A 24,888-nucleotide genomic window follows, 5' to 3' on the forward strand; every position below is an offset into this window, starting at 1 on the left:
TCATGCGTCGCCGTCTTGTGCGACTCATCCCAAGCCGCTCCTTCTTGCCCTCGACTCCGAGGGTATATAAAGAGAGCTGCCCCGGACGCCAACGAGAGACTTCGATTTCTTCCTGCGAGTAACGTGGTCGCCCTGACCGGCTGCTCTTTTGCGATGCCAGAATAAACAAGTTGTTCTGTTGCCAGTCGACTCATCCTTTGCCGGGACCTTCGGATGTTTCCAGCTTTGCCCCAGGCCGCCAGGCCAACGCTACCCTTGGGGCTTGCAACCCATTTGCAACACCCCTTACCCCCTTACTTCATTCTGACGTTTGCTGCAGCTGTAGGTAATATGGCCATGTATCTGTAAACATATTGATATCAAATATAACAAAGCTTTAAACGTCTCCGGTACCTCCATCGCACATTGCGCAAGGCGCCAAAGGACACTAAGCTGCTGACATATATGACACTTATCCGCCCCATTCTTGATTACGGCTCTATCATATGGAATCCTCTTAAAAATCGCGATATGAAAAAATTAGCATCAGTGCAAAAGAAATGGCCACTACGGCCAAGATTTTTCTCCTTTTTACCATTGTGCAGCCTCAGGTGCCACATCACTATCATCTCCCCGCCGCCGAATAGGATGTTTGAAGTTTTTACACTCACTGATTCATTCTCAGCGCCTTCGTTCACTAAAAAATTATCCGAACTTCAGCAGACCTTCCATCACTGGATGTACCCATAGCCTGAACCTTACCCTTTCTTTGGCGCACTGAGGTGTTCAAACATAGCTTCTTTCCCATGGCCATTGAACTCTGGAATTCGCTGCCTGAAACTTCCGCTCACTACCCACTGGCGAGTTTTAGGGTGGCCATCACTTATACAAATACAAATACCTTTATTTCAATATCAGGGACGTTAGGGGTGCACCCAAAAAGCCTATGACCGGCGTGACAGAGGGGCGCACCTCCGTACATAAAAGCCGGCAGCAACAGTACACGGACAGGTTAGTGAGATCTTTATTTTTAAAGCGAAAGCTTTACTACTACAGCCAGCGAGCCATTTCGGCTCGTTGCGCACTTCAGCCGCATGCGCGTGGCCTGACCTTGAGCCGCTGTTGCCTAACAACGCCGCAGCCGCGATCCAACAGATCGCGCCGCCGTCGACGCCGCTGCAGTCGCCGCTCGCTCCACCAGATGTGCTCCGCTGGGGTTGAGGGAAAGGTGTCGCCTCAAGAGGTATATATACACACACACACACACACACACACACACACATATATATATATATATATATATATATATATATATATATATATATATATGTATATATGTTAGCAGACAAGGCAAATGAAATGAGGGGCTCGTTTGACAAACATATTAAGGAAGCCAACAGTCGCCGAAACCAAGGTGTATAGGAGAATGTTTGTATTTTTTTAATTTGTAGTGCCAATCAATTGGGTTAAAGAAAATTAGTTATAAAGCAGCCGAAAAAACAACCATGCCGCCGTTGGGATCGGAACCCACGATCTCCCGATATCGCGTCCGGTGCTCTACCAACTGAGCTACGGCAACGGCTGTCCAGTCGGCTGCTTTCGTGGGTATTTATTTTTTGCGTGTAAGCGAACCTTGAGAGCATTCACCAGCGCCACCCTCGTCCATAGCGGTGGAGGTAGCACGTCCTGTAATACCGCGAGTGTGACGTCGAACGTCTTCTAACGGCGAGGGCGGAAACTGCGAGAGCCCTCTTATGCTACCTATGGCATCAAAACTGCCAGAACCGAGACCCCCGTTAAGCTATTAGCAGACAAGGCAAATGAAATGAGGGGCTCGTTTGGCAAATATATTAAGGAAGCTAACAGTCACCGAAACCAAGGTGTATAGGGGAATGTTTGTATTTTTTAAAATTTGTAATGCCAGTGAATTGGTTTAAATGAAATCACTTATAAAGCAGCCGAAAAAACAACCATGCCGCCGTTGGGATCCGAACCCACTACCTCCGAATATCGCGTCCGGTGCTGAACCAACTGTGCTACGGCGACGGCTGTCCTGTCGGCTGCTTTCGTGGGTATTTATGTTTTGCGTGTAAGCCAACCTTGAGAGAGTTCACCAGCGCCACCCTCGTCCATAGAGGTGGACGTAGCACACCCTGTAATACCGCGAGTGTGACATAGAACGTCATCTAACGGCGAGGGCGGAAACTGTGCGAGAGCCCTCTATGCTACCTATGGCATCAAGACTGCCAGAACTGAGACCCCCGATAAGCTATTAGCAGACAAGGCAAATGAAATCAGGGGCTCGTTTGGCAATCATATTAAGGAAGCCAACAGTCACCGAAACCAAGGTGTCTAGTGGAATGTTTGTATTTTTTTAATTTGTAGTGCAGTCAATTGGTTTAAAGAAAATTACTTTTAAAGTAGCCGCTTACACGCAAGCCATAAATACCCACGAAAGCAGCCGTCTGCACAGCCGTCGCCTGTCATGTACGCTACCCTGTCAGCCTTGCGCAGCGTGAATCAGGTATTGGAAAAGCGAAGCACTCGAGCAGAGAGGAGTAAACAGCCAATGCAAGATTAGCGAGCGAGCCAATGCCAACGAGAGTTACATAACGGCAATTGCGGTATGTGGAAAGCGAGAGAGAAGGCCTGCGTAAGAGAAAGGTGAAGGACGGACAGCGCAGCGTGAATCGGGGTATTTGAAAAGCGAAAGAGAACTCGAGCAGAGGAGAAAACAGTCGGCAAGAATAACGCGCGGCGAATGCGAACGAGAGTTACGTAGGCGCAGTCGCATTATGTGGAAAGTGATATAGAAGGCCTGCGGAAGAGAGATGAACTAGCGACAGCGAGCCAGCCTTACGTTCCGTCACTCAGGGTACCTGAAAAGCGAAGGAGAATTCGAGCAGAGAGGAGGAAAGTCTGCAAGATTAGTGCGCGAACGAATGTCAACGAGAGTTACGTAGCGGCAATCGCGGTATGTGGAAAGCGACAGAGGAGGCCTGCGGAAGAGAAAGGCGAAGAAATTGCAGCGATCCAGCCTTACGTTCCTTCACTCAGGGGACTTGAAATGCGAAGGTGAATGCGAGCAGAGAGGAGGAAGCAGTCCAAGATTATCGCGCGAACGAATGTGAATGAGTATTACGTAGCGGCAATCGCGGTATGTGGAAAGCAAGAGAGGAGGCCTGCGAAACAGAGAAACCAACAAGTGGCAGCGAGCCAGGCTTACTTTCCGTCACTCATGGTACTTGAAAAGCGAAGGAGAATGCGAGCAGAGAGCAGGAAACAGTCGGCAAGATTATCGCGCCAACGAATGTGAACGAATATTACGTAGCGGCAACCGCGGTATGTGAAAAGCGAGAGAGGAGGCCTGCGGAAGAGAGAGGCGAACAAGTGGCAGTGAGCCAGCCTTACATTCCGTCACTCAGGGTACTTGAAAAGCGAAGGTGAATGTGAGCAGAGAGGAGGAAACAGTCGGCAAGATTATCGCGCGAAGGAATGTGAAAGACTGTTACGTTGCGGCAATCGCGGTGTGCGGAAAGCGAGAGAGAAGGCCTGCGGAAGAGAGAGGCTAACAAATGGCAGCGAGCCAGCCTTGCGTTCCGTCACTCAGGGTACTTGAAAAGCGGAGAATGCGAGCAGACAGTAGGAAACAGTCGACAATATCATCGCGCGAACGATTGTGAACGAGTGTTATGTAGCGGCAATCGCGGTATGTGGAAAGCGAGAGAGGAGGCCTGTGGAAGAGAGAAGTGAACAAGTAGCAGCGAGCCAGCCTTACGTTCCGTCACTCAGGATACTTGAAAAGCGAAAATGAATGCGAGCAGAGAGGAGGAAACAGTAGGGAATATTATTGCGCGAACTAATGTGAACGAGTTTTACGTAGGGGCAATCGAGGTATGTGGAAAGCGAGAGAGGAGGCCAGCGGAAGAGAGAGGCGAACAAGTGGCAGCGAGCCAGCCTTACGTTCTGTCACTCAGGGTACTTGAAAAACGAAGGAGTATACGAGCAGAGAGGAGGAAACAGTAGGGAATATTTTTGCGCGAACTAATGTGAACGAGTTTTACGTAGAGGAAATCGATGTATGTGGAAAGCGAGTGAGGAGGCTTGCGGAAGAGAGAGGCGAACAAGTGGCAGCGAGCCACCCTTACGCTCCGTCACTCAGGGTACTTGAAAAGCGTGGGAGAATGCGAGCAGAGAGGAGGAAACAGTCGGCAATATTATCGCGCGAACGAATGTGAACGATTGTTACGTAGCGGCAATGGGGGTACGTGGAAAGCGAGAGAGCAGGCCTGCGGAATAGAGAGGCGAACAAGTGCTAGCGAGCTAGATTTACGTTCCGTCACTCAGGGTACTTGAAAAGCGAAGGAGATTTCGAGCAGAGAGGAGGCAGCTGTTGGCAAGATTAGCGCGCGAACGAATGTGAAGTAGTGTTACGTAGAGGCAATCGCGGTATGTGGAAAGCGAGAGAGAAGGCTTGCGGAAGAGAGAGTTGAACAAGGGGCAGCGAGCCCAACCTTACGTTCCGTCACTCAGGGTACTTGAAAAGCGAATGAGAATGCGAGGAGGGAGGAGGAAACAGTCGTCAGGATTTGCGCACGAAAGAATGCGAGTGTTACGTAGCGGCAATCGCGGTATGTGGAAAGCGAGAGAGGAGGCCTGCGGAAGAGAGAGGTGAACAAGCGGCAGCGAACCCAACCTTACGTTCCATCACTCAGGGTACTTGAAAAGCGAAAAAGAAAGCGAGCAGAGAGGAGGAAATGGTCGACAAGATTAGCGCGCGCACGAATGTGAACGAGTGTTACATTGCGGCAATCGCTCTATTTGGAAAGCGACAAAGGAGGCCAGCGGAAGAGAAAGGCGAACAAGTGGCAGCGAGCCAGCCTTACGTTCCGTCACTCAGGGTACTTGAAAGACGAAGGTGAATGCGAGCAGAGAGGAGGAAACAGTCGGAAAGATTATCGCTCGAACGAATGTGAACGAGTGTTACGTAGCGGCAATCGCGGTATGTGGAAAGCGAAAGAGGAGGCCTGCGGAAGAGAGGTGAACAAGCGGCACCGAGCCCAACCTTACGTTCCGTCACTCAGGGCACCTGAAAAGCGAAGGAGAATGCGAGCAGAGAGGAGGCAGCTGTTGGCAAGATTAGCGCGCGAACAACTGTGATGGGAGTGTTACGTAGCGGCAATCGCGGTATGCGGATAGCGGGAGAGGAGGCCTGCGGAAGAGAGAGGCGAACAAGTAGCAGCGAGCCAGGCTAACGTTGCATCACTCAGGGTACTTGAAAAGCAATGGAGAATGCGAGCAGAGAGGAAGAAACAGTCGGGAGATTAGCGCGCGAACGAATGTGAACGAGTGTAATGTAGCGGCAATCGCGGTGTGTGGAAAGCGAGAGAAGAGGCCTGCCGAATACAGAGGTGAACAAGCGGCAGCGAGCACAAGCGTACGTTCCGTCACTCAGGGTACTTGAAAAGCGAAGGAGAATGCGAGCAGAGAGGAGGAAACAGTCGGCAAGATTAGCGCGCGAACAAATCTGAGCGAGTGTGACGTAGCGGCAATCGGGGTATGTGGAAAGCGAGAGAGGAGGCCTGCGGAAGAGAGAGGCGCACAACTGACAGCGAGCCGGCCTTACGTTCCGTCATTCAGGGTACTTGAAAAGCGAAGGAGAATGCGAGCAGAGTGGAGGAAACACTCTGGGAGATTAGCGCGCGAACGAATGTGAACGAGTGTAACATAGCGGTAATCGCGGTATGTGGAAAGCGAGACAGGAGGCCTGCGGAAGAGAGAGGCAAACAAGTGGCATTGAGCTAGGCTTACGTTCCGCTACTCAGGGTACTTGAAAAGTGAAGGAAAATGCGAGCAGAGAGGAGGAAACAGTCGGCAAGATTAGCGCGCGAACGAATGTGATGGGAGCATACCGTAGCGGCAATCGCGGTATGTGGAAAGCGAGAGAGGAGGCCCGCTGAAAAGAGACGCGAACAAGTGGCAGCGAGCCAGGCTAACGTTCCGTCACTCAGGGGACTTGAAAAGCGCAGGAGAATGTGAGCAGAGAGGAGGAAACAGTCGGGAGATTAGCGCGCGAGCGAAAGTGAACGAGTGTAACGTAGCGGCAATCGCGGTACGTGGAAAGCGAGACAGGAGGCCTGCGGAAGAGAGAGGCGAACAAGTGGCATTGAGCAAGGCTTACGTTCCGTCACTCAGGGTACTTGAAAAGTGAAGGAGAATGCGAGCAGAGAGGAGGAAACAGTCGGCAAGATTATCGCGCGAACGAATGTGATGGGAGCATACCGTAGCGGCAATCGCGGTATGTGGAAAGCGAGAGAGGAGGCCCGCTGAAAAGAGACGCGAACAAGTGGCAGCGAGCCAGGCTAACGTTCTGTCACTCAGGGGACTTGAAAAGCGCAGGAGAATGCGAGCAGAGAGGAGGAAACAGTCGGGAGATTAGCGCGCGAGCGAAAGTGAACGAGTGTAACGTAGCGGCAATCGCGGTACGTGGAAAGCGAGAGGAGGCCTGCGGAAGAGAGAGACGAACAAGTGGCATTGAGCAAGGCTTACGTTCCGTCACTCAGGGTACTTGAAAAGTGAAGGAGAATGCGAGCAGAGAGGAGGAAACAGTCTGGGAGATTAGCGCGCGAACGAATGTGAACGAGTGTAACGTAGCGGCAATCGCGGTATTTGGAAAGCGAGAGTGGCCTGCGCAAAAGGGATGAACAAGCGCCAGCGTGCCCAACCTTACGTTACGTCACTCAGGGTACTAGAAAAGCGAAGGAGAATGCGAGCAAAGGGGAGGAAACAGTCGGCACTATTATCGCGCGAACGAATGTGAACGAGTAATACGTAGCGGCAATTGCGGTATGTGGAAAGCGAGAGAAGGCTTGCGGAAGAGAGAGGCGAACAAATGGCAGCGAGCCAGCCTTACGTTCCGTCACTCAAGGCACTTGAAAAGCGAAGGAGAATACGAGCACAGATGAGGAAACAGTCGACAAGATTAGCGCGCGAACGAATGTGAACGAGTGTTACGCAGCGGCAATCGCGGTACGTGGAAAGCGAAAGAGGAGGCCTGCGGAAGAGAGAGGCGAACAAGTGGCAGCGAGCCAGATTTACGTTCCTTCACTCAGGGTACTTGAAAAGCGAAGGAGAATGCGAGCAGAGAGGAGGAAACTGTCTTCAAGATTATCGCGAGAACGAATGTGAACGAGTGTTACGTTGCGGCAATTGCGGCACGGGAAAAGCGAGAGAGGAGGACTGCGGAAGAGAAAGCCGAACAAGTGTCAGCGAGCCATCCTTACGTTCCGTCACTCAGGGTACTTGGAAAGCGAAGGAGAATGCGAGCAGAGGAAAGCAAACAGTCGGCACGATTATGGCGCGACCGAGTGTGAACGAGTGTTACGTAGCGGCAATAGATGTATGTGGAAAGCGAGAGAGGAGGCCTGCGGAAGGGAGAGGCGAACAAGTGGCAGCGAGCCAGCCTTACATTCCGTCACTCAGGGTACTTGAAAAGCGAAAGTGAATGCGAGCAAAGAGGAGGAAACAGTTAGGAATATTATCGCGCGAACTAATGTGAACGAGTTTTACGTAGGGGCAATCGAGGTATGTGGAAAGCGAGAGAGGAAGCCTGCGGAAGAGAGAGGCGAACAAGTGGCAGCGAGCCAGCCTTACGTTCCGTCACTCAGGGTACTTGAAAAACGAAGGAGTATACGAGCAGAGAGGAGAAAACAGTCGGCATTATAGCGCGAATGAATGTGAAAGACTGTTACGTAGCGGCAATCGCGGTATGTGGAAAGCGAGAGAGAAGGCCTGCGGAAGAGAGAGGCAAACAAATGGCAGTGAGCTAGCCTTACGTTCCGTCACTCTGGGTACCTGAAAAGCGAAGGAGAATGCGAGCAGAGAGGAGGAAACAGTCGGCAAGATTATCGCGCGAATGATTGTGAACGAGTGTTACGTAGCGGCAATCACTGTACGTGGAAAGCGAGAGAGGAGGCCTGCGGAAGAGAGAGGCGAACAAGAGGCAGCGAGCCAGATTTACGTTCCGTCACTCAGGGTACTTGAAAAGCGAAGGAGAATGAGAGCAGAGGGGAGGAAACATTCTTCAAGATTATCGCGGAACGAATGTGAACTAGTGTTACGTTGAGGCAATCGCGGTACGGGGAAAGCGAGAGAGGAGGCCTGCGGAAGAGAGAGGCGAACAAGTGGCAGCGACCGATCTTTACGTTCCGCCACTCAGGATACATGAAAAGCGAAGGAGAATGCGAGCAGAGAGGAGGAAACAGTCGGCAATATCGCGCGAAGGAATGTGAACGAGTGTTACGTAGCGGTAATCGATGTATGTGAAAGCGAGAGAGGAGGCCTACGGAAGAGAGGGAAACAAGTGGCTTCGAGCCAGGCTAATGTTCCGTCACTCAGGGTACTTTAAAAGCGAAGGAGGGTTACGTAGCGTAGCGGCAATCGCGGTATGTGGAAAGCAAGAGAGAAGGCTCTAAGAGAGAGGTGAACTGGGGAGCGTGAATCACGGTAACCGAAAAGCGAAGGAGAATGCGAGCAGAGAGGAGGAAACAGTCGACAATTGATTAGCGTGGGAGCGAACGCGAACATGAGTTACTTAGCGGCAATCGCGGTATGTGGAGAGCGAGAGAGAAGGCCTGATGAAGAGAGCGGTGAACATAGTGCAAAGCGAACTAGCCTTAATAATTGGTTTCTGGTGAAAGGAAATGGCGCAGTATATGTCCCATATATCCACGGACACCTGAACCGTGCCGTAAGGGAAGGGATAAAGGAGGTAGTCAAAGAAGAAAGGAAGAGAGAGGTGCCGTAGTGGAGGGCTCCGGAATAATTTCGACCACCTATGGATCTTTAAGGTTGCAGAAGAACGGTGAGTTGAGCGAGTTGGATGTAGTTCATTTTTCTCAAGGACTGCCTACGTGTCGCAAAAAAGCCAAAATGATCATTAAAGTGCACTGACATTGCACAGCAAACGGGCGCTTTTGCGTTATGCCTCCATAAAAACGGAGCCGCCGCGGTCGGGTTCAAACCCGGGAACTCCGGATCAGTAGCTGAGCAACCTAACCACTGAGCCACCGCGGCGGGTTTACGCTGCTTGAAATCGCGGTATGTGAAAAGCGAAGGAGTATGTGAGCAGAGAGGAGGAAACAGCCTTGGTATGGGGTAGCAGCCACCTAACTAGTCTGTACGTTCGGACGACAAATTTGGCAGGCAGTCTGGCAGCAGGTTAAATCTCGCCAACCAGAATCAATCCGGTCATGCAACGTCCCCTTCAACCTCCAAATGCCAACGGTTTTCCGTTAATAATTTAAACGTCTACACAGTGGGTGTGTTTTTCAGCATCTTTGGTTTCTACACGAGTGTCGCGAAGGCCCAGAAAGCAGCAGACGTGGGCTCCTCCTCGTTGAGTGCCACTTCGTAACACTGTCGTTTTTGCAGGCCAGATGGCTGACCAGGAAAGCGACGACCAGATGGCCGACCGGTTAAGAGATGAGGACGTCACTCCTGAGGAGCGGCGAATGGTGAGGCCTTTGCATGGCTTTTAACATGGAATGTTTCTGCTATCATTTATTAAACCAAAAGCATTAGCAGGCTATGCTGACAAGGTCGTGTTTGCAATAACATGTCCGCCGCAATTATGGGGAAATCAGAAGAGGTAGCGTGAAACGAGTGGTGGTAATTGAAATAGGATGATGTGAGGATGCTGCGCAAACAAAAATGTTCGAAATCGGATGAAGAGTTAGTTAATTAGTGTCTAAAATGTCCAAAAAGTGGTCAGAGTTAATAGAAGGATAGAAGCTTGGGCAAGTTGGTGCTGCTTCTTAATTTTGCAACAGCACAGCACAACAAGAAGTGACACAGAGACGGCGTTGAACATACCAACTATGTTTCATTAGAAAAATACGCATTAATTTATACATTATACGTATCATTTATACGTATCAATTTTGTACAAAGGGAATATGAAGGACACAGTAGGAACAGATGTCATATGAATATATGGATATGTTCCATGTAGAAAGGGTGTGGTGTATCAAATTCCTTTCTTGTGGTCGTACTTACATAGGCCAGACTGGCCGAAGTATTATTGTGAGGGCAATGGAGTATGCTAACTCATTAGAAAAGATAGAAAGTAATCTAGCCAAGCACTGCTTCACCTGCGAATGCAGTCCGGTTTTTTGTAGACAAAGAGGTGCTGTATCGGCATACAGACAGGCGCATAGAGGCGGTGGAGGCGTTCCACATTATTAGGAAGGAAAAATGGTGTGTCAGTGCATCATGTGCAACGATATCAGTTAAGGAAATGAGCATACTGCATAATAAATAATGCCTCTGTGTACGCACATTTGATGTGTGGTGATTTTATTCATGATAAGCACTTCTGGGTGTGATCCTTTACTGACGATGCGCTTGTGCGTAGATTTTTAGGAATGTATAAATTGATGCGTTTTTCCAATAAAAACATATTTGTGATTTAAGCGCCGTCTTTGTGTCACTTCTCGCTCTTGTCCTCGTTGTGTTGCGCTTTTGCAAAATTATGAGGCGGGGCCAGAGCAAAAGTGGTGCCATTGAAAACGCCGGAAGTGTGGGACCACGTGCCTGGCAGTATGGGCGGAGCCAGCGCGTTGTGCCAAATTTGAACACCCGAAATGAATACTGAGATGAAACGAGGGAAAATGCGCAGTTAATCGAAATCCGATCAGTTATTTAATGATTAATGAAAAGTGTTAAGCGTTAATTACAGTTAATTAAAGGTAAATAAGGGAATTAAGGGGAATTAATGGTGCAACGGTGCGGCACGGAACGGTGCCACGCCAAACGTGAAATGAGTATACGGCCCCATCCCCTTCAACGCGTCGCTCCTACGCCATTGGCGGTTTGCTGAAGTGACGTCACGATCAAGTGGGAGACGCAGAGCGATGGCGCACCAAACAATGACAAGAAAAAGAACTGCAAGCTAAAGGTCCCAAACTGTTTCAGGCAATCAGAAAAAAATAAGACTCAACAAGCAATTCAGGTTACATATTCCCGGTACCACACGGGCACTGTCGGTTGCCGCTGAGATCTACGCGGCACTTCCACAGCCACATTTTCTCTCCGCAAAGTGTTTCCTTGCTGTTGGATGTGTTCTGTCTGCTGCCCATCATGCATTTCACATCCTGTACCAACAATTGATGTAGCATCGGGATGCCTTGTTTCAACCTGCATTGCATCCAGTACCGTCTCTCGACAATCATCAGCCGCTGTTGTGGCGCCTGCTGCCACCAAGGTCGTGTTCCCAGTACCTGACGATGCCCCTTCACCTTCTAAACCAACATCCGTGCATCTTGCTGACATCCCCGGGCAACTACAGTCAACTTTGACGCATTCGATTTCTTTCTGCCTGCTAGTAAAAATGAATTCCTACCTATACGCTTCTTCACCTCCAATTGCAAGGAAAAATTCTGCTTGCATTTCGTGCCAGTATCCCTCAGTATCTTCACAAAGTCCCCTGTGTTGATGGTGGAATCTCTGGCACCCCGTTTTGCATCCGTGTAGCTTTTCACTCGTTGCCGGTTCTTGCCCGCTGTCCCAAGTCTGCCATGTGCGCCACTGGCTCATCGAAGGATCCTCCTCCTGGGAGGCCAGCAACATTCAACCGAGTTCGATGTCACCTTCCGTGTAGCAAGAACGCTGGAGAAAAGCCTGTTGTAGCATGTGGCATAGCCCTGTAGACGCTCAGCTATTTCAGAATAGCTCCCCTCAATGGCCTGCGCTCCATAGACGCAGTCTGTACATACTCCTTCAGAACACGATTGAACCGTTCGACCTGGCCATTGCGCTGCGGGTAATACAACGATGTGACATAATGCTCAAAGCCCCTATCCTGCGAAAATTCCTGAATATATGTGCAGATAAATTGATGTCCATTGTCTGTGGCCACACTCCCTGGCTACCCTTCCCGTGCAAAAAGCTCTAGCAAGACTTTGATTACTGACTGTGCAGTTATAGATAAAAAAAAAACCACAGGCCACTTGCTGTGATAACCCACGACTGTTACTGCAAACCTGCAGTCGGGTGGTGCTCGGCCCATTGGCCCCACAATATCCCATGGCTTCTCTGGCCATGGTACTAGCTGCAGAGGGGCTGTCATAGTTTTTGCTGACTTTTCTGCCGCTTTACAAACTGCACAGCTTCTGATCGCATTTTCCACATCGTCATCCGTTCTAGGCCACCAGTACAACTCTCAGCCGTTGCTTTGTCCTGACAATGCCGGGATGAGATTTATGAGCAACTGCAACAAACTTGGATACGAGATCCGCTGGAGGCACTATTCGCTCCGCCCGAAGCAGCAATCCCTCCACAACAGAAAGTTCATCCTGCATGCGTGCGAACAAGAGCTTTCCTGTGAGCTCCTTGTTTTGTGGCCGACCAGACATGATCACCTCCTACAACACTGGGTCATTATCTGTTGCTTCCTGTTGTTGACTTTTTGTAACCACACAAGACACCACAGTGACTACCTACCTCCTCCAAAGGCTCACCTTCCACAGACGGCACAGGCAAACGAAACAGTGCATCTGCCACCACATTGGTTTCTCCCTTTGTATACTGAACAGGGAAGTTGTACCGCACGAGCCTTGCACACCCACCTTTCTATTCGAAGCGGGCGCCGTCCTGTGCCACTGCTGGATAGCAAAGTCACCAGTGCCTGGTGGTCGGTCTTTAGAATGAACTTTCGGCCCCACAAATATACATGCCAGTACTCGCAAGCCCATAGGCATGCCAATGCTTCCCGTTCTGTAGAATATCTGGGTTCTTGTGGCGTCAAAGTCCTGGATGCAAATGCCACTGTGCGCGACTCCCCATCAATTACTTTTTGCAACACAGCCCATAGGTAGAGGCATCAGCCGTCACCTGTACAGGTAGCGCCCTGTAAAACATGGCCACGGCCCTGCACGATGCCAGCAGCGCCTTGGCCTTGTAGAAACTGTCCTCGGCGCTCCCGTCCCAGCAGAATTCCTGGCCCTAGCGAAGAAGATCCCGTAATTAATGGCTCCACTTCCTCTGCATAATGTGGAATAAAACGAGAATAATACCCCAGAAGTCCCAAAAATAGAACGGAGACCAACGACATCAGTCGGTGGCTGTGCGCAAAGAATTGCGTCAGCTTTCGACTTCAGGGGCCTGAGCCCTTTAACACCGACACGGTGGCCCAAGAATGATAGTTCTTGCACCTCAAACACACGTTTCTTGTTTAGTTGCAGGCCAGCCTTAACAATCCGTCGCAAAACCTCAGGCAAGTGGTCCAGCTGTTCCCTCTTTGTCCTGCCGAAAACAATGATAGGGTCAATGTAAAACAGGTCTCCTTTGCAACCCTTCAAAATCTCCTGCATCATCCTGTGAAATGCAGCCGGGGCCGAGGCGAGGCCAAAACATACTCTGCGGAAACGGAACAGTCCTTCATGCGTCACGAACGTTATTATTCCTCGACTGCCTTCAGCCAACTCCACATGGTAGTATGCGGATGCCAAGTCCAATTTTGAAAAGTGATGCCCCATTCAGCTCATTCAAGAGTTCTTCAGTATGAGGTAGTGAAAACCCATCAGCCACTACTGATTTGTGTGCTTCCCGCAAATCTATGCGCAGGCGGATCCGTCCATCCTTTTTTTTCACTACAACAATCGGCGACACCCACTCCGAGGCATTCACAGGCTCAATGATGCCTTCCCGTTCCAACCTTGCTAGCTCATTAGAAACTTGCTCTCGTAGTGACACACGCAGGCACCGAACCTTCGCTATCACGGGCTTCACACTAGCGCGCAGCTTCACTTCATATACTACGTTTTTCGCCAAACCTAATTTGTCGGTAAAAAGAAGAGAACTCACATAGTTCGGGGGTAGTGACCCGGTGCTCGCCGTTGTCTGCAGACATGACAACGATGTTCCATCAATGCGTGACCGTAGTTGTTGCACAGCGTCCAAACCCAATAACGCCATGCCCCATGGAACAACGTGGAACCGAACGTTGGCCGACACACTCCCATGCCTAGTTTTGGCCACAAAGCAACCGATGACCCGAATCCTTTTGCCAGAGAAGTCCCGCAGCGTCTCTACAGCAGGACCCAAAGCAAATCGGCAGGCGGACTTTTCTTGATATACATGATGTGGTAAAATGGACACAGCTCAGCCAGTGTCTATCAGCAGCTGAACTGGTTCGTCCTCGACGCACACAACTGTGACCAAAGTCCCCCGTTCCGCCTGCGTCACTGTCAGCACGTTAACACCTCTGTGCAGTCTTCATCTCGAATGGCTTGCACTTCTTCGCGGTCTTGACATGCTACTTGGAAATGCCCAATCTTGTGACACCTTGCGTAACGCTTCCCACGCGCCTTGCATTCCCGCGAGTTGGCCACGTGCCCTGCTGAGCCGCATCGGTAGCACCTGCGCACCGGATTTGACGAGGAACCTGAGGAACCGCCCCTCAGGGGTTGACATTTTGCCTCCGTCCCTCGCTGGACACGGGAAGCGTCGTAACCGTCCTCATACAGTCGGACGCCATCTGATGCCTCTTCGTACGCCCGCAGAATGTCGACTGCCTCATCCAGCGTAAGTTTCGACCCTTTAAACAGCAGCTTCTGTCGCAATTCCATACTTCGAACGCCATCGATAACATCGTCATGCAAAGCTGTCTCAAGAAGGTCGCCAAAGTCTCAGATCTTCGCCAATTGTCGCAGAACTGTGATGTAGTAGCGTATCGGTTCATCTGAGAGCTGCCGTCGCAGCGTGAAACTGCGACGCTTAATGAGGACGTTCACAGTGTTTGTGAAATGGCGTTCCAGCAGAATTCCAGCAAAAAAAAAATTTTTAATCAACAAATTAGAGCGCATCCGAAAACTAGCAGTAAGGTTTGTATACTCAAAGTATTCTCGCCAGACTACCGCTAATAATTCAATCAAATTTGCAAAGCCTGTCATAGCGAAGAATCATTTCAAGATTAAAGTTTTTGTTCCAGCTTCTTCACGGCCACTTCAAAATAACAAATTCACAATACTTACACCCTCCTTTCAAACACTCGTCTAGAACTAACCATAGTAAAACAGTCCGTCAACCAGTCAGCCGTGTAAATATCCACAAGTACTCCCTGTTTCCAGATGCTATATCCCATTGGAATAAACTGCCTGAAGATGCGGTGAAGTGTACGTCCGTGAAATTATTTGTTAATTATATTGAAAAAATTGACTTTTCTGTTTAATTTTCTCTATTATTTTTGTGTTTAGATCACAGAAGATCTCTGTATTTTTGTGTTTGATCACATGGATGCCTTGTTAACACTCCTGCAAGGGGCTGAAAAGGGCCTGCAGTATGTTGAAATAAATAAATAAATAAATAAATAAATAAATAAATAAATAAATAAATAAATAAATAAATAAATAAATAAACGTTCGCAGTAGCACTCGCTTGCTCCGACTTCTTGCCGAGCAAATCCGATGGGGCGCTCACAGTCTTCTGTTTCGGAGTCAGCGTGCGGGAATCCCGACGACCCTCAACACCTAGACATTGTAGCAGGATGGCCCTCTTCCGAACCTGTGACTTCTCGTCCAGTCCTGTTGCTTGTAGAAAATTCACGAAGTCCTCCCACTGGTGCCCAGGTGCAGGTGGTTGTCCAGGCACTTCCAGAAAAGGGTCACTAGCGGTAGGGCAAATGAATCCATCACGCCTGACACGCCTCCTGCGCGTGACTAGCCACAGTACTATAGTCAAGAAGCCCAAACGTGAAGCTGTCGGCTGTCGGCAGCGCCAGTTTGTGGTGGCGTAGAGTTTTCGACTCCAGAGTGAAGAAAGACGCGATGTTCCATGGGCGGCGGCGTGCCACCAATTCCCCCCATTTATTCCAACCAACAATCTATATATACAGATTTCCATGGGCGGCGGCGTGCCTGCAATTCTCCCCGTTTATTCCAACCAACAATGTATATATAGAGATTAATGTAGATGGTGCTCGTGATACTCACTAACAGTAGCGCCCTCTATACACAACCGATAGCATTGCAGAGACTGGAAGTAAATCTTGCTCGCCGCCATGGTTAGCCTATGTGTTGAGTGTCGGTCAGGATGTTGCCACCGAGATGACATATTGGACATTCAAGCAGGGACTAGAAGTCATGCAATCCTGCTCGCCACCATTTATAGCCTGTGCTTCGGCACTTGGTCAAGATGTCGCTGAGATGAGATATCGGACAGACAAGCAGGGACTAGGAGGCAATCTCGCTCGCCGCCATGGATAGTCTGTGCTTCGGCAGTCGGTCAAGATGTTGCCGCTGAGATGACATCGGACAGCCAGGTAGGGACTAGAAGTCAATCTCGCTCGCCGCCATAGATAGCCTGTGCTTCGGCAGTCGGTAAAGATGTTGCTGCTGAGATGACATATTGGACAGCCATGCACGGAATAGAAAGCAATCTCGGTCGCCGCTATGGATAGCCTGTGATTCGGCCGCTGAGATGCCATATCGGATGACATTGCAGAGACTGGAAGTCAATCTCGCTCGCCGCCATCGATAGCCTGTGCTTCGGCAGTCGGTCAAAATGTTGCCGCTGAGATGCCATATCGGATGACATTGCAGGGACTGGAAGTGAATCTCGCTCGCCGCCATTGAAAGCCTGTGCTTCGGCAGTAGGTCATGATGTTGCCGCTGAGATGCCATATCGGATGACATTGCAGGGACTGGAAGTCAATCGCTTTCGCCGCTATGGATAGCCTGTGCGTCGGCAGTCAGTCATGATGTTGCCGCTGAGATGTCATATCGGATGACACTGCAGGGACTGGAAGCCACTCTCGCTCGCCGCCATGGATAGCCTGTGTTTTGGCAGTCGATCATGATGTGACCGCTGAGATGCTACATCGGATGACATTGCAGGGGCAGGAAGTGAATCTCGCTCGCCACTATGGATAGCCTTTGCTTCGGCAGTCGCTCATAATGTTGGCACTGAGATGCTCTATCGGATGATATTGCAGGGACTTGAAGTCAATCTCGCTTGCCGCCATGGATAGCCTGTGCTTCGGCAGTCGGTCACAATGTTGGCTCTGAGATGCTCTATCGGATGACATTGCAGGTGCTGGAAGTCGATCTCGCTCGCCACCATGACTAGCCTGTGCGTCGGCAGTCGGTCATAAAGTTGCCGCTGATATGCCATGTCGGATGATAATGCAGGGATTGGAAGTCAATCTCTCTCGCCGGCGTAGATAGCCTATGCTTCAGCAGTCGGTCATAATGTTGGCTCTGAGATGCTCTGTCGGATGACATTGCAGGTGCTGAAAGTCGATCTCGCTCGCCACCAAGACTGGCCTGTGCGTCGGCAGTCGGTCATAATGTTGCCGCTGATGTGCCATGTCGGATGATATTGCAGGAAATGGAAGTCAATCTCGCTCGCCGCCGTGGATAGCCTGCGCTTCGGCAGTAAGTCATAATGTTGGCTCTGAGATGCTCTATCGGATGACATTGCAGGGGCTGGAAGTCGATCTCGCTCGCCACCATAACTAACTAGCCTGTGCGTCGGCAGCCGGTCATAATGTTGCCGCTGAGATGCCATATCGGATGATATTGCAGGGACTGGAAGTCAATTTTGCTCGCCGCCGTGGATAGCCTGTGTTTCGGCAGTCGGTCATAATGTTGGCTCTGAGATGTTCTATCGGGTGACATAGCAGTGGCTGGATGTCGATCTCGCTCGCCATCATCACTAGCCTCTGCATCGGCAGTCGGTCATAGTGTTGCCGCTGAGATGCCATATCGGATAATATTGCAGGGACTGGAAGTCAATCTCGCTCGCCGCCATGGTCTGCCTGTGCTTCGGCAGTCGGTCATAATGTTTGCTCTGAGATGCTCTATCGGATGCCATTGCAGGGGCTGGAAGTCGATCTTGTTCGCAACTGTGACTAGCGTGTGCGCCGGCAGTCGATCATAATGTCGGCTCTGAGATACTCTATCTTATAGCCAACGCCGCCTACCTGACGACCGAGCGTAATACTTGGGGATTTGGCATCCTTTCAGCACACACCGATGCTACCTGCCAGCAGAGTCATGCAATTTCACTTGCCTCCGGACAGCCTCATGTGCTGCCCAATTGCACGGCAACATCCTACGGACAACAACAAAGGCACGCATGTGAGAGGGAATTTGAATCAATGGCCGCCTCCTTGGAACGTTAACCGCATGGCTAAAGAACATCGAGGAAGAACTCTCTCTTGTGCCCATGCCCCGTGGCCTCCGAGAACGTCGCATGCTGACGACGGACGACCACAGTGCAACTACTGTAACCAAAGCGACCACATGGCTCATAACTGTTGCCAGCGATGGAGAGACGAAGACCGGGAGCGAAGAAATGCACCTGCCGATCAAGCTCCCAACTCAGGAAACGGGGAACGGCCGGGCCTTGGTGGTCAGCCCAACCGGCCAGTATGTGTGATGAGCGAGAACCAGCTCCTCAGACTTCCAGCCCAGGTGAAAATATCGAACTGGAAATTCAATTGGGAGTAACAGGCTTCAACTGGGAGTAACTGGTCCCAGTTGGAAACCAACTGTGCCTGTGCCTGTGCCTTTTTACAGATATTTAGGTGTCTTCATTTCCCATAATCTTTCTTGGAAAGTACACATAGACTATGTAAGCAATAACGCTAACCGCATGCTGGGCTACATACGCCGTAACTTTAACCTTTCTTCTAACTCTGTAAAACTGCTTCTCTACAAGTCGTTGGTTCGTAGTAAACTAGAATATGCTGCATCTATCTGGTATCCCTATCAAGAGACACTAATATACCAACTCGAATCTATACAGAACCGTGCGGCCCGTTTTATTCTCTCGAATTATCACCGTAACTCTAGTGTCAGTGCCATGAAATCAAGCTTATCACTCCCACTACTGTCGCAACGTAGAAATATATCCCGCCTTTGTCTATTCTATAAGATTTACTACGATAACCCCATCCTTAAGAGAAAATTTATAACGCCACCTTGCTACGTTTCAGCTCGGATCGATCATCGTCATAAAGTTGGTATTCTTTCATGCCAAACAAACCACTTTTACAACTCATTCATTCCCAGCACATCGGCACAATGGAATCACCTTCCCCGAACGGTCGTCGAAATAAGTGACCATTCTGTGTTTAAATCGGCTTTAACTAACTTGATGGTAACATAGTACATGTAATTCTTGCGCCCTGCCGTTTATTCTTTTCAGCTTATGTGGTAGTTAAAACAGACCTGGTCTGCGTGGTATGCTTGTTTGCGTGGTATGCTTACTTTTATGCTTACTTTTATTCTTTGCTCATAATTTCGTGTTAAATGACTGTTAATTTGTTTGATTGTATTTGCTGTAACCTACTGATTTGCGCGAGCCATATTCTTGTTCACATTTTTTTGCTACTTGTTACTGCTGTTCCTTTGTTATTTTGTCTATTGTACCCCACTCCCCTCTGTAATGCCCTCGGGCCCTGAGGGTACTGAAAAAAATAAATAAAATAAATAAATAAATAAATAAATAAATAAATAAATAAAACTGGTACCAGTTGGACACCAATTGGCCCCAGTTGGAAGCCAACTGGTTCCACTTGGAAACCCAGTTGGAAACCAACTGGTGCTCGTTGGGGACCAAGTGGGAGGGAGATGGTCAAGTTCGTTACCAACTGGGAATTCATCAATTCCCAGTCGAGAAGCAGACAGTATAGAAGTGGCGCCCAACTGTGAAGTAAGTGGTTCCATTTGTGGGTCAAGTGGGAAGCAAAAATTCCCAATTGAGGACCAACTGAACAGAACTGGTCGTGGGTAAAAACCAAATGGGAAGTTTTTTTTACTGCTTGGAGGGATGTCGAGAAGGAAATAAATGCTGCTGCGGGTCAGCACATCGCAGTCATTAGGCGCAGAAGTGAACGTATGTGAAATTAGATTGGCTTTTCGGCGAACATCATTCCGATCGCACTGTGTGCACTGCATGTGAAAATGCCCATAGACGCTCTCCTGGCAAATAACACCACTTCCCTCAAAACTGTTAAACCATGGGTCGACACACTTATGCTGCGATCATATCGTGTGCGCTCGTTGTAGCTTAATTTTTTTTTCTTTATTAGCCCGTTCGCTTTCTGTCTCAACCCGTTGTGACATAGGCGTTTCGGGCATGGTAACAGTATATTTATTTATTTACAATTGCCCAACCACCCAAAACGAACTTCAATTTCGAAGACCATGACTACCATGACTCAGCGGACCCGGGTGGGGGTCCCTTGTGCAGGTGTCATTCTCTACGCCGCCATCGCGTCGACGTTCGTGACGTATTTTGTCAATAATAGCACTAACTATGCATGGCGATTACAGCTATGAGAAAAGTACTTTGCTGCAATTTAAAAATTAACTTATTTTCATGCTAGATGTATAAAAAGTTGCGAATACAAAACAAGCATCTGTTTCGCACACACCGTCCGCGCTAGGGTAGCCATGCCGGCAATGGTCGTGCAGGTGGCATGTGTAATTTTTCATCGTGTTCCGCGGGAACGTTGCAAGTGTTTGAAGAGCCTTGACACAGAATTAATTTTTCGCATACTATTGCTGGCGAGATTGTTTAACAGTTCTTTCCTTGATGGTGCTGAAGGAAGACAGTTTTCTTGCTTTTCTACTCAGCGAAGTGGACCCGTCAGTACGAATTAGGGCTACAAGTCGTTTTCACCTGCTGGAATCCTGCCCTTTCCAGGTGCGTACTCAGTTCGCTCATTTAAATGTATTTTATGCTATTTTTTTCGTTCGTAATGAAAAAGTTTTAACGCATTTAGCGGCACGTTATATTTTTACACACTCGTTTGGCTGTTTTTCCAAACTCGCTGCTCATTGAAACAAAGGCTGGTGATGTATGCAACTGACATCTACTTTACGAGAAGACTCGGTCTGTGCGCACGACGTCGTGATCTTGAACCGGAAAACGTATGCGCACGACGCGACCTTAGCGCCCTCAGCGGCGGTGGCGGCGCGTGCTCGACGAAGACTGTTCGGGTCACGGCCCGTCTCGAGGAGGGCGCACGCGCTCTTTTCGAAGAGAAGCGCGCGCTCCCCTCGAGACGGGCCGTGTTCGGGTTTGGCTGCCTGCTGTCGAGCTTGTGCCCCCTACTACGGCGTCAAACATGGCTCACAGACGGTCACGAAGACTGCTTTCTCGTCGTAGTCACGTTACTCAAATCGGCGGCCGGACGGCTCGGCGTTGTGTGCCGCCACCGCTGCCCATGCTGGCGATATATACTTATGATCGATCGCGGGTGCGGTCAGCGCCGTGATGCTCGCCCGCTTCCTTGTGCACATCGAATTTTCCTTTGCAAACATGCTCGGCCGCAGCAGCAGCGGACTTACGAAAGCCGGATACATGCAAATTGAGTTTGGACCCGCGCCGGGCACGTACAGGAGTTTCGGTTACGACTTGTGCCACACACTGCACTTTTACTTAATGGAAAGAAATAATTATTATTGTTTCTTCTGGTAAATTGTCAGAAAATTGCAGTTCTACTTTACCACTGTTTCCTCGCATGCCTATGCTTTTTCGTTGTGAACTACTCGAACTTATGTGACAGTCTTCAAAACATATAAAGTAGCTGTACGCGTACTTCACACGGCTCCACGATTCCAGGTAGGCAGCCACTTCGCCGATCAGAGAATGTAGCACTGCTAGAAAAACAGTTATAAGCTGCTGTCGTACAGTCTATGACTGCAGTTAAATGTGATAAGGAGCACCAACCTAAGATCGAGTTCCGCGCGCGAATTAGCCCGGCGCGTCAGTTCTGATTCTGAGCAATACGGCACTACCACGGCGGTGCGGCGGCCGAGCCGAATATTCTTCAACAGTAAAGGGATGTCAGTTAATTCTGATTCGGGACACGGCGTTGTGCGTTTCAGCGCAACTGTCACGAATCTCGCTGCCAGCAATTCGGGTACCCCAGTAAAAGCGGAAACGAATTGCCACCGCACGTCGCTTTATTTACAGATTGCAACGCCAGCAGCAGCTCACGACGCCACGACAAGCAGTAGTACGTCCGGCCGCCGATTTTAATCGAGTAGTCGCGGCGACCGGCGACCGACCCGAACATTGAAGAAATATTATAAACAATGAGTGAAGCCAGCGTTTTTTCTTTTCATGTATTTTTGTGTGTTTGAATGCGTTTGTAAAAGAGGCTTGGTGCTCTGAATATTGTTGCTCTATGTATCCATTTATGTATTTCTAATTTCATGAGCTTTTATATGTATGTAATTAATTTTAGTTATGCCTGCAATTTTCTTTGAAACTGAATTGCATGGATCCCAACTAGCTTTTAGCTAGGGATCCAGATGTTTTCACAAGCATGCCTTGCATGAATGTTGAGAAATAAAATTGAATCAATCAATCAATCAACATTCTTCGAGCGCACGCCGCCGCCAGCGCCGCTGAGGGCGCTAAGGTCGCGTCGTGTGCATACATCTTCCGGTTCAAGATCACGACGTCGTGCGCACAGACCGAGTCATACGAGAAGTAGGAATGCATTCGGATCGTGTGGAAAAGTGCATGTGGAAGCAAACTCCGCTCAGCACGATTGCGTCTTAATGCGGCAGAAGGCCCCTCTGGACGCCTCATGTACTTGCGTCGGTAAAGAAGGCATAAAATACTGGGCTTGTTTGTAGTTGCTGTGTACTATTCTCTTGTCGGTCCCCTATAAAAATTTACTATTATGTTTTGTTTTGCAGCAACCCCGAACTATTGGGCTCGGCAGAAGAGTATTAATGCTACCGCAGCTGTCTTAAGACATGACGAACGGGCTCAGCGACAAGATTCAAGATTCAGTGAAGGCGCAAGGGGCAATAAATATTGATGCACTCAATACTCATCTTCAGTATTTTGGGCTCCCGTGACAGCCACGTATATTCGCTTACTCAAATGTATTTGAGCTAGCTAGAGTGCTTGGACATCCCGACGCTCCCGTAGAGACGTCTATGACCGGGTCACAGTAGGCCCCGTCGCAGCTGGGATTGCAATGGGTTCCAGTTGCATCTGGGATTGCAATTGGTCCAAGATGCAACTGGTCCGAGTTGCAACTGAAAATCTGTTTCTTAAAGCAGATGGACTGTGACCAGTTGAAAACTAGTCAGAAATTTTCAAATGTGAGTCGAGGCTAACAACTCGAAGACCACCCTCTTGATTGACACCGATGCCTCCGTAAACATTTCTTATAGCTTGGCGACCGTGAAAGGTAGCATGTGAAAGGTGGAGATCGCCTTTGCTGTGTGCATTTCGTGCCCGATTGCTTCGACCGCACCGGACAGACAACGCGACCGCGTGCGGGTAGTGTTTCTTCTGTGTTCCCTGCGTTTCCGGAGCATCTACAGAAGCCCGTGAGTATGTTAAAACGCCGCGCGATGTATTTGTGGCGGTCTCGTTTTCGTTGAAAAGAAGTGACCGTGATAAGCCGGATAAAAATCAACACTGTGTGCCCTGCCAGCTGCAAAAGCGAGAAATGCGACTGAGTTTCTCGAGCTCATTAGACCGCGGATGTCGTTTTCAACTAATGTCATTAAATTTACCATTGTCACATCTAATGAAGGGCATTACCTTTGAATGCATTCTATGAAAATTAGATCAAATTGGCCGTCTGGCATGGTCGCCTCAGCTAGGCAATGGATAGAGACCATGACAATGGATAGAGACCGCTATTGCGCCTAGATTTTGCACAGCAATCTTTTTTTCATTTTCATAGGATAAAAAGTACGAAAACTGCTACTCATAACCGTAGGCTGCAGATGCGGCTTCAGTCTGCAAATCTGTTCAGTAAGCGCGCGTCGGTGGTGACGTAAAGAGATCTAATTAATATGCAAGCTCAGATGCTAAACAAAATAAACAGGCTAATGATTTGAAAAGATGCTTAAGCGAAATTTGAAAATAACATACATCCACCTTTATGAAGCAGTAAGTTTTGGTAGCAAACGAGGCATAGCTTTACAACTGCTCTTATTTTTCTGACTTGAGACTCATCAGATGTACATATGGCGTCTATTTCAGGTGAAAAGGAAGCGTCCAGGCCGCAAGCATGAAGACACCCCAGCCAATAACTGCTCACCGCAGCATGAAAAGTCTGAAGCTGAAGAAGAGCCACCTGTGCCTTCACCCACCAAACAATGGTACAAAGAAAAACTCAGTGCCTCTGAAGAAGAAATAACTCAGCTGAAAAAGAAAGTTAAAATTTTGCAGCAAACGAAGCGAAGACTCACAAAGAGAATTGAGACAGCGCAAGAAATTATCAAGGAAATCAGAGATCAAAAACTCCTTTCAGAAGAAGGATCACAGGTGTTCACGTCTTCATTTTTAAGTGATATTCAGCAACTTCTGAACAGAGCGGGCAACAAGCAAAAGGGTGTGTACACACCCGATCTCCGCGCGTTCGCGCTGACTTTGCATTTTTATTCCCCGGCCGCGTATGACTACGTCAGGTCCAAATTCAATGATGCCCTTCCTTCACAGCGGACACTTAGGCAATGGTATCGCTCAGTCCACGGAGCTCCTGGCTTTACAGATGAAGCATTTTGCTTCCTTCAAAAATTTACACAATCACGGAATGAGCCATTCTACTGCGCTCTGATCGTGGACGACATGGCCATAAGAAAACATGTAGAACTTGTTGGAAACAAAATTGTCGGATATGTGGACTTTGGAACAGGGCTAGATGACGACAGTCTCCCTGAAGCGAGAAATGTGTGTGTGTACATGATTGTTGGTGTAAATGTCAGAATCAAGATGCCTGTCGCTTACTTTTTGATCGACACACTCACTGGTGCCGAGAGGGCGGATCTGACTAAGCAGTGCATTGACAAGCTTGAGTCAGTGCATGCTAATGTCATCTCTCTTACATTTGATGGTGCCTCCTCTAACTTCACTATGGCC

General features: G+C 49.1%; 1 protein-coding gene across 1 annotated transcript in view; it reads left to right on the forward strand.

The window, feature by feature from the left end:
* Window positions 1-24,888, forward strand: part of LOC144110270 (uncharacterized) — a 492,558-nt gene that overhangs the window by 11,692 nt on the left and 455,978 nt on the right. The window contains exon 2 of the mRNA XM_077643113.1: window positions 9,412-9,494. Within this exon, the coding sequence (XP_077499239.1) occupies window positions 9,417-9,494 (78 nt within the window). The 5' untranslated portion in view covers window positions 9,412-9,416. The remainder of the gene's footprint in view (window positions 1-9,411; window positions 9,495-24,888) is intronic.

This window comes from Amblyomma americanum, chromosome 11 (assembly GCF_052857255.1).
Source record: "Amblyomma americanum isolate KBUSLIRL-KWMA chromosome 11, ASM5285725v1, whole genome shotgun sequence".
Classification (NCBI taxonomy): Eukaryota; Metazoa; Arthropoda; class Arachnida; order Ixodida; family Ixodidae; genus Amblyomma; species Amblyomma americanum.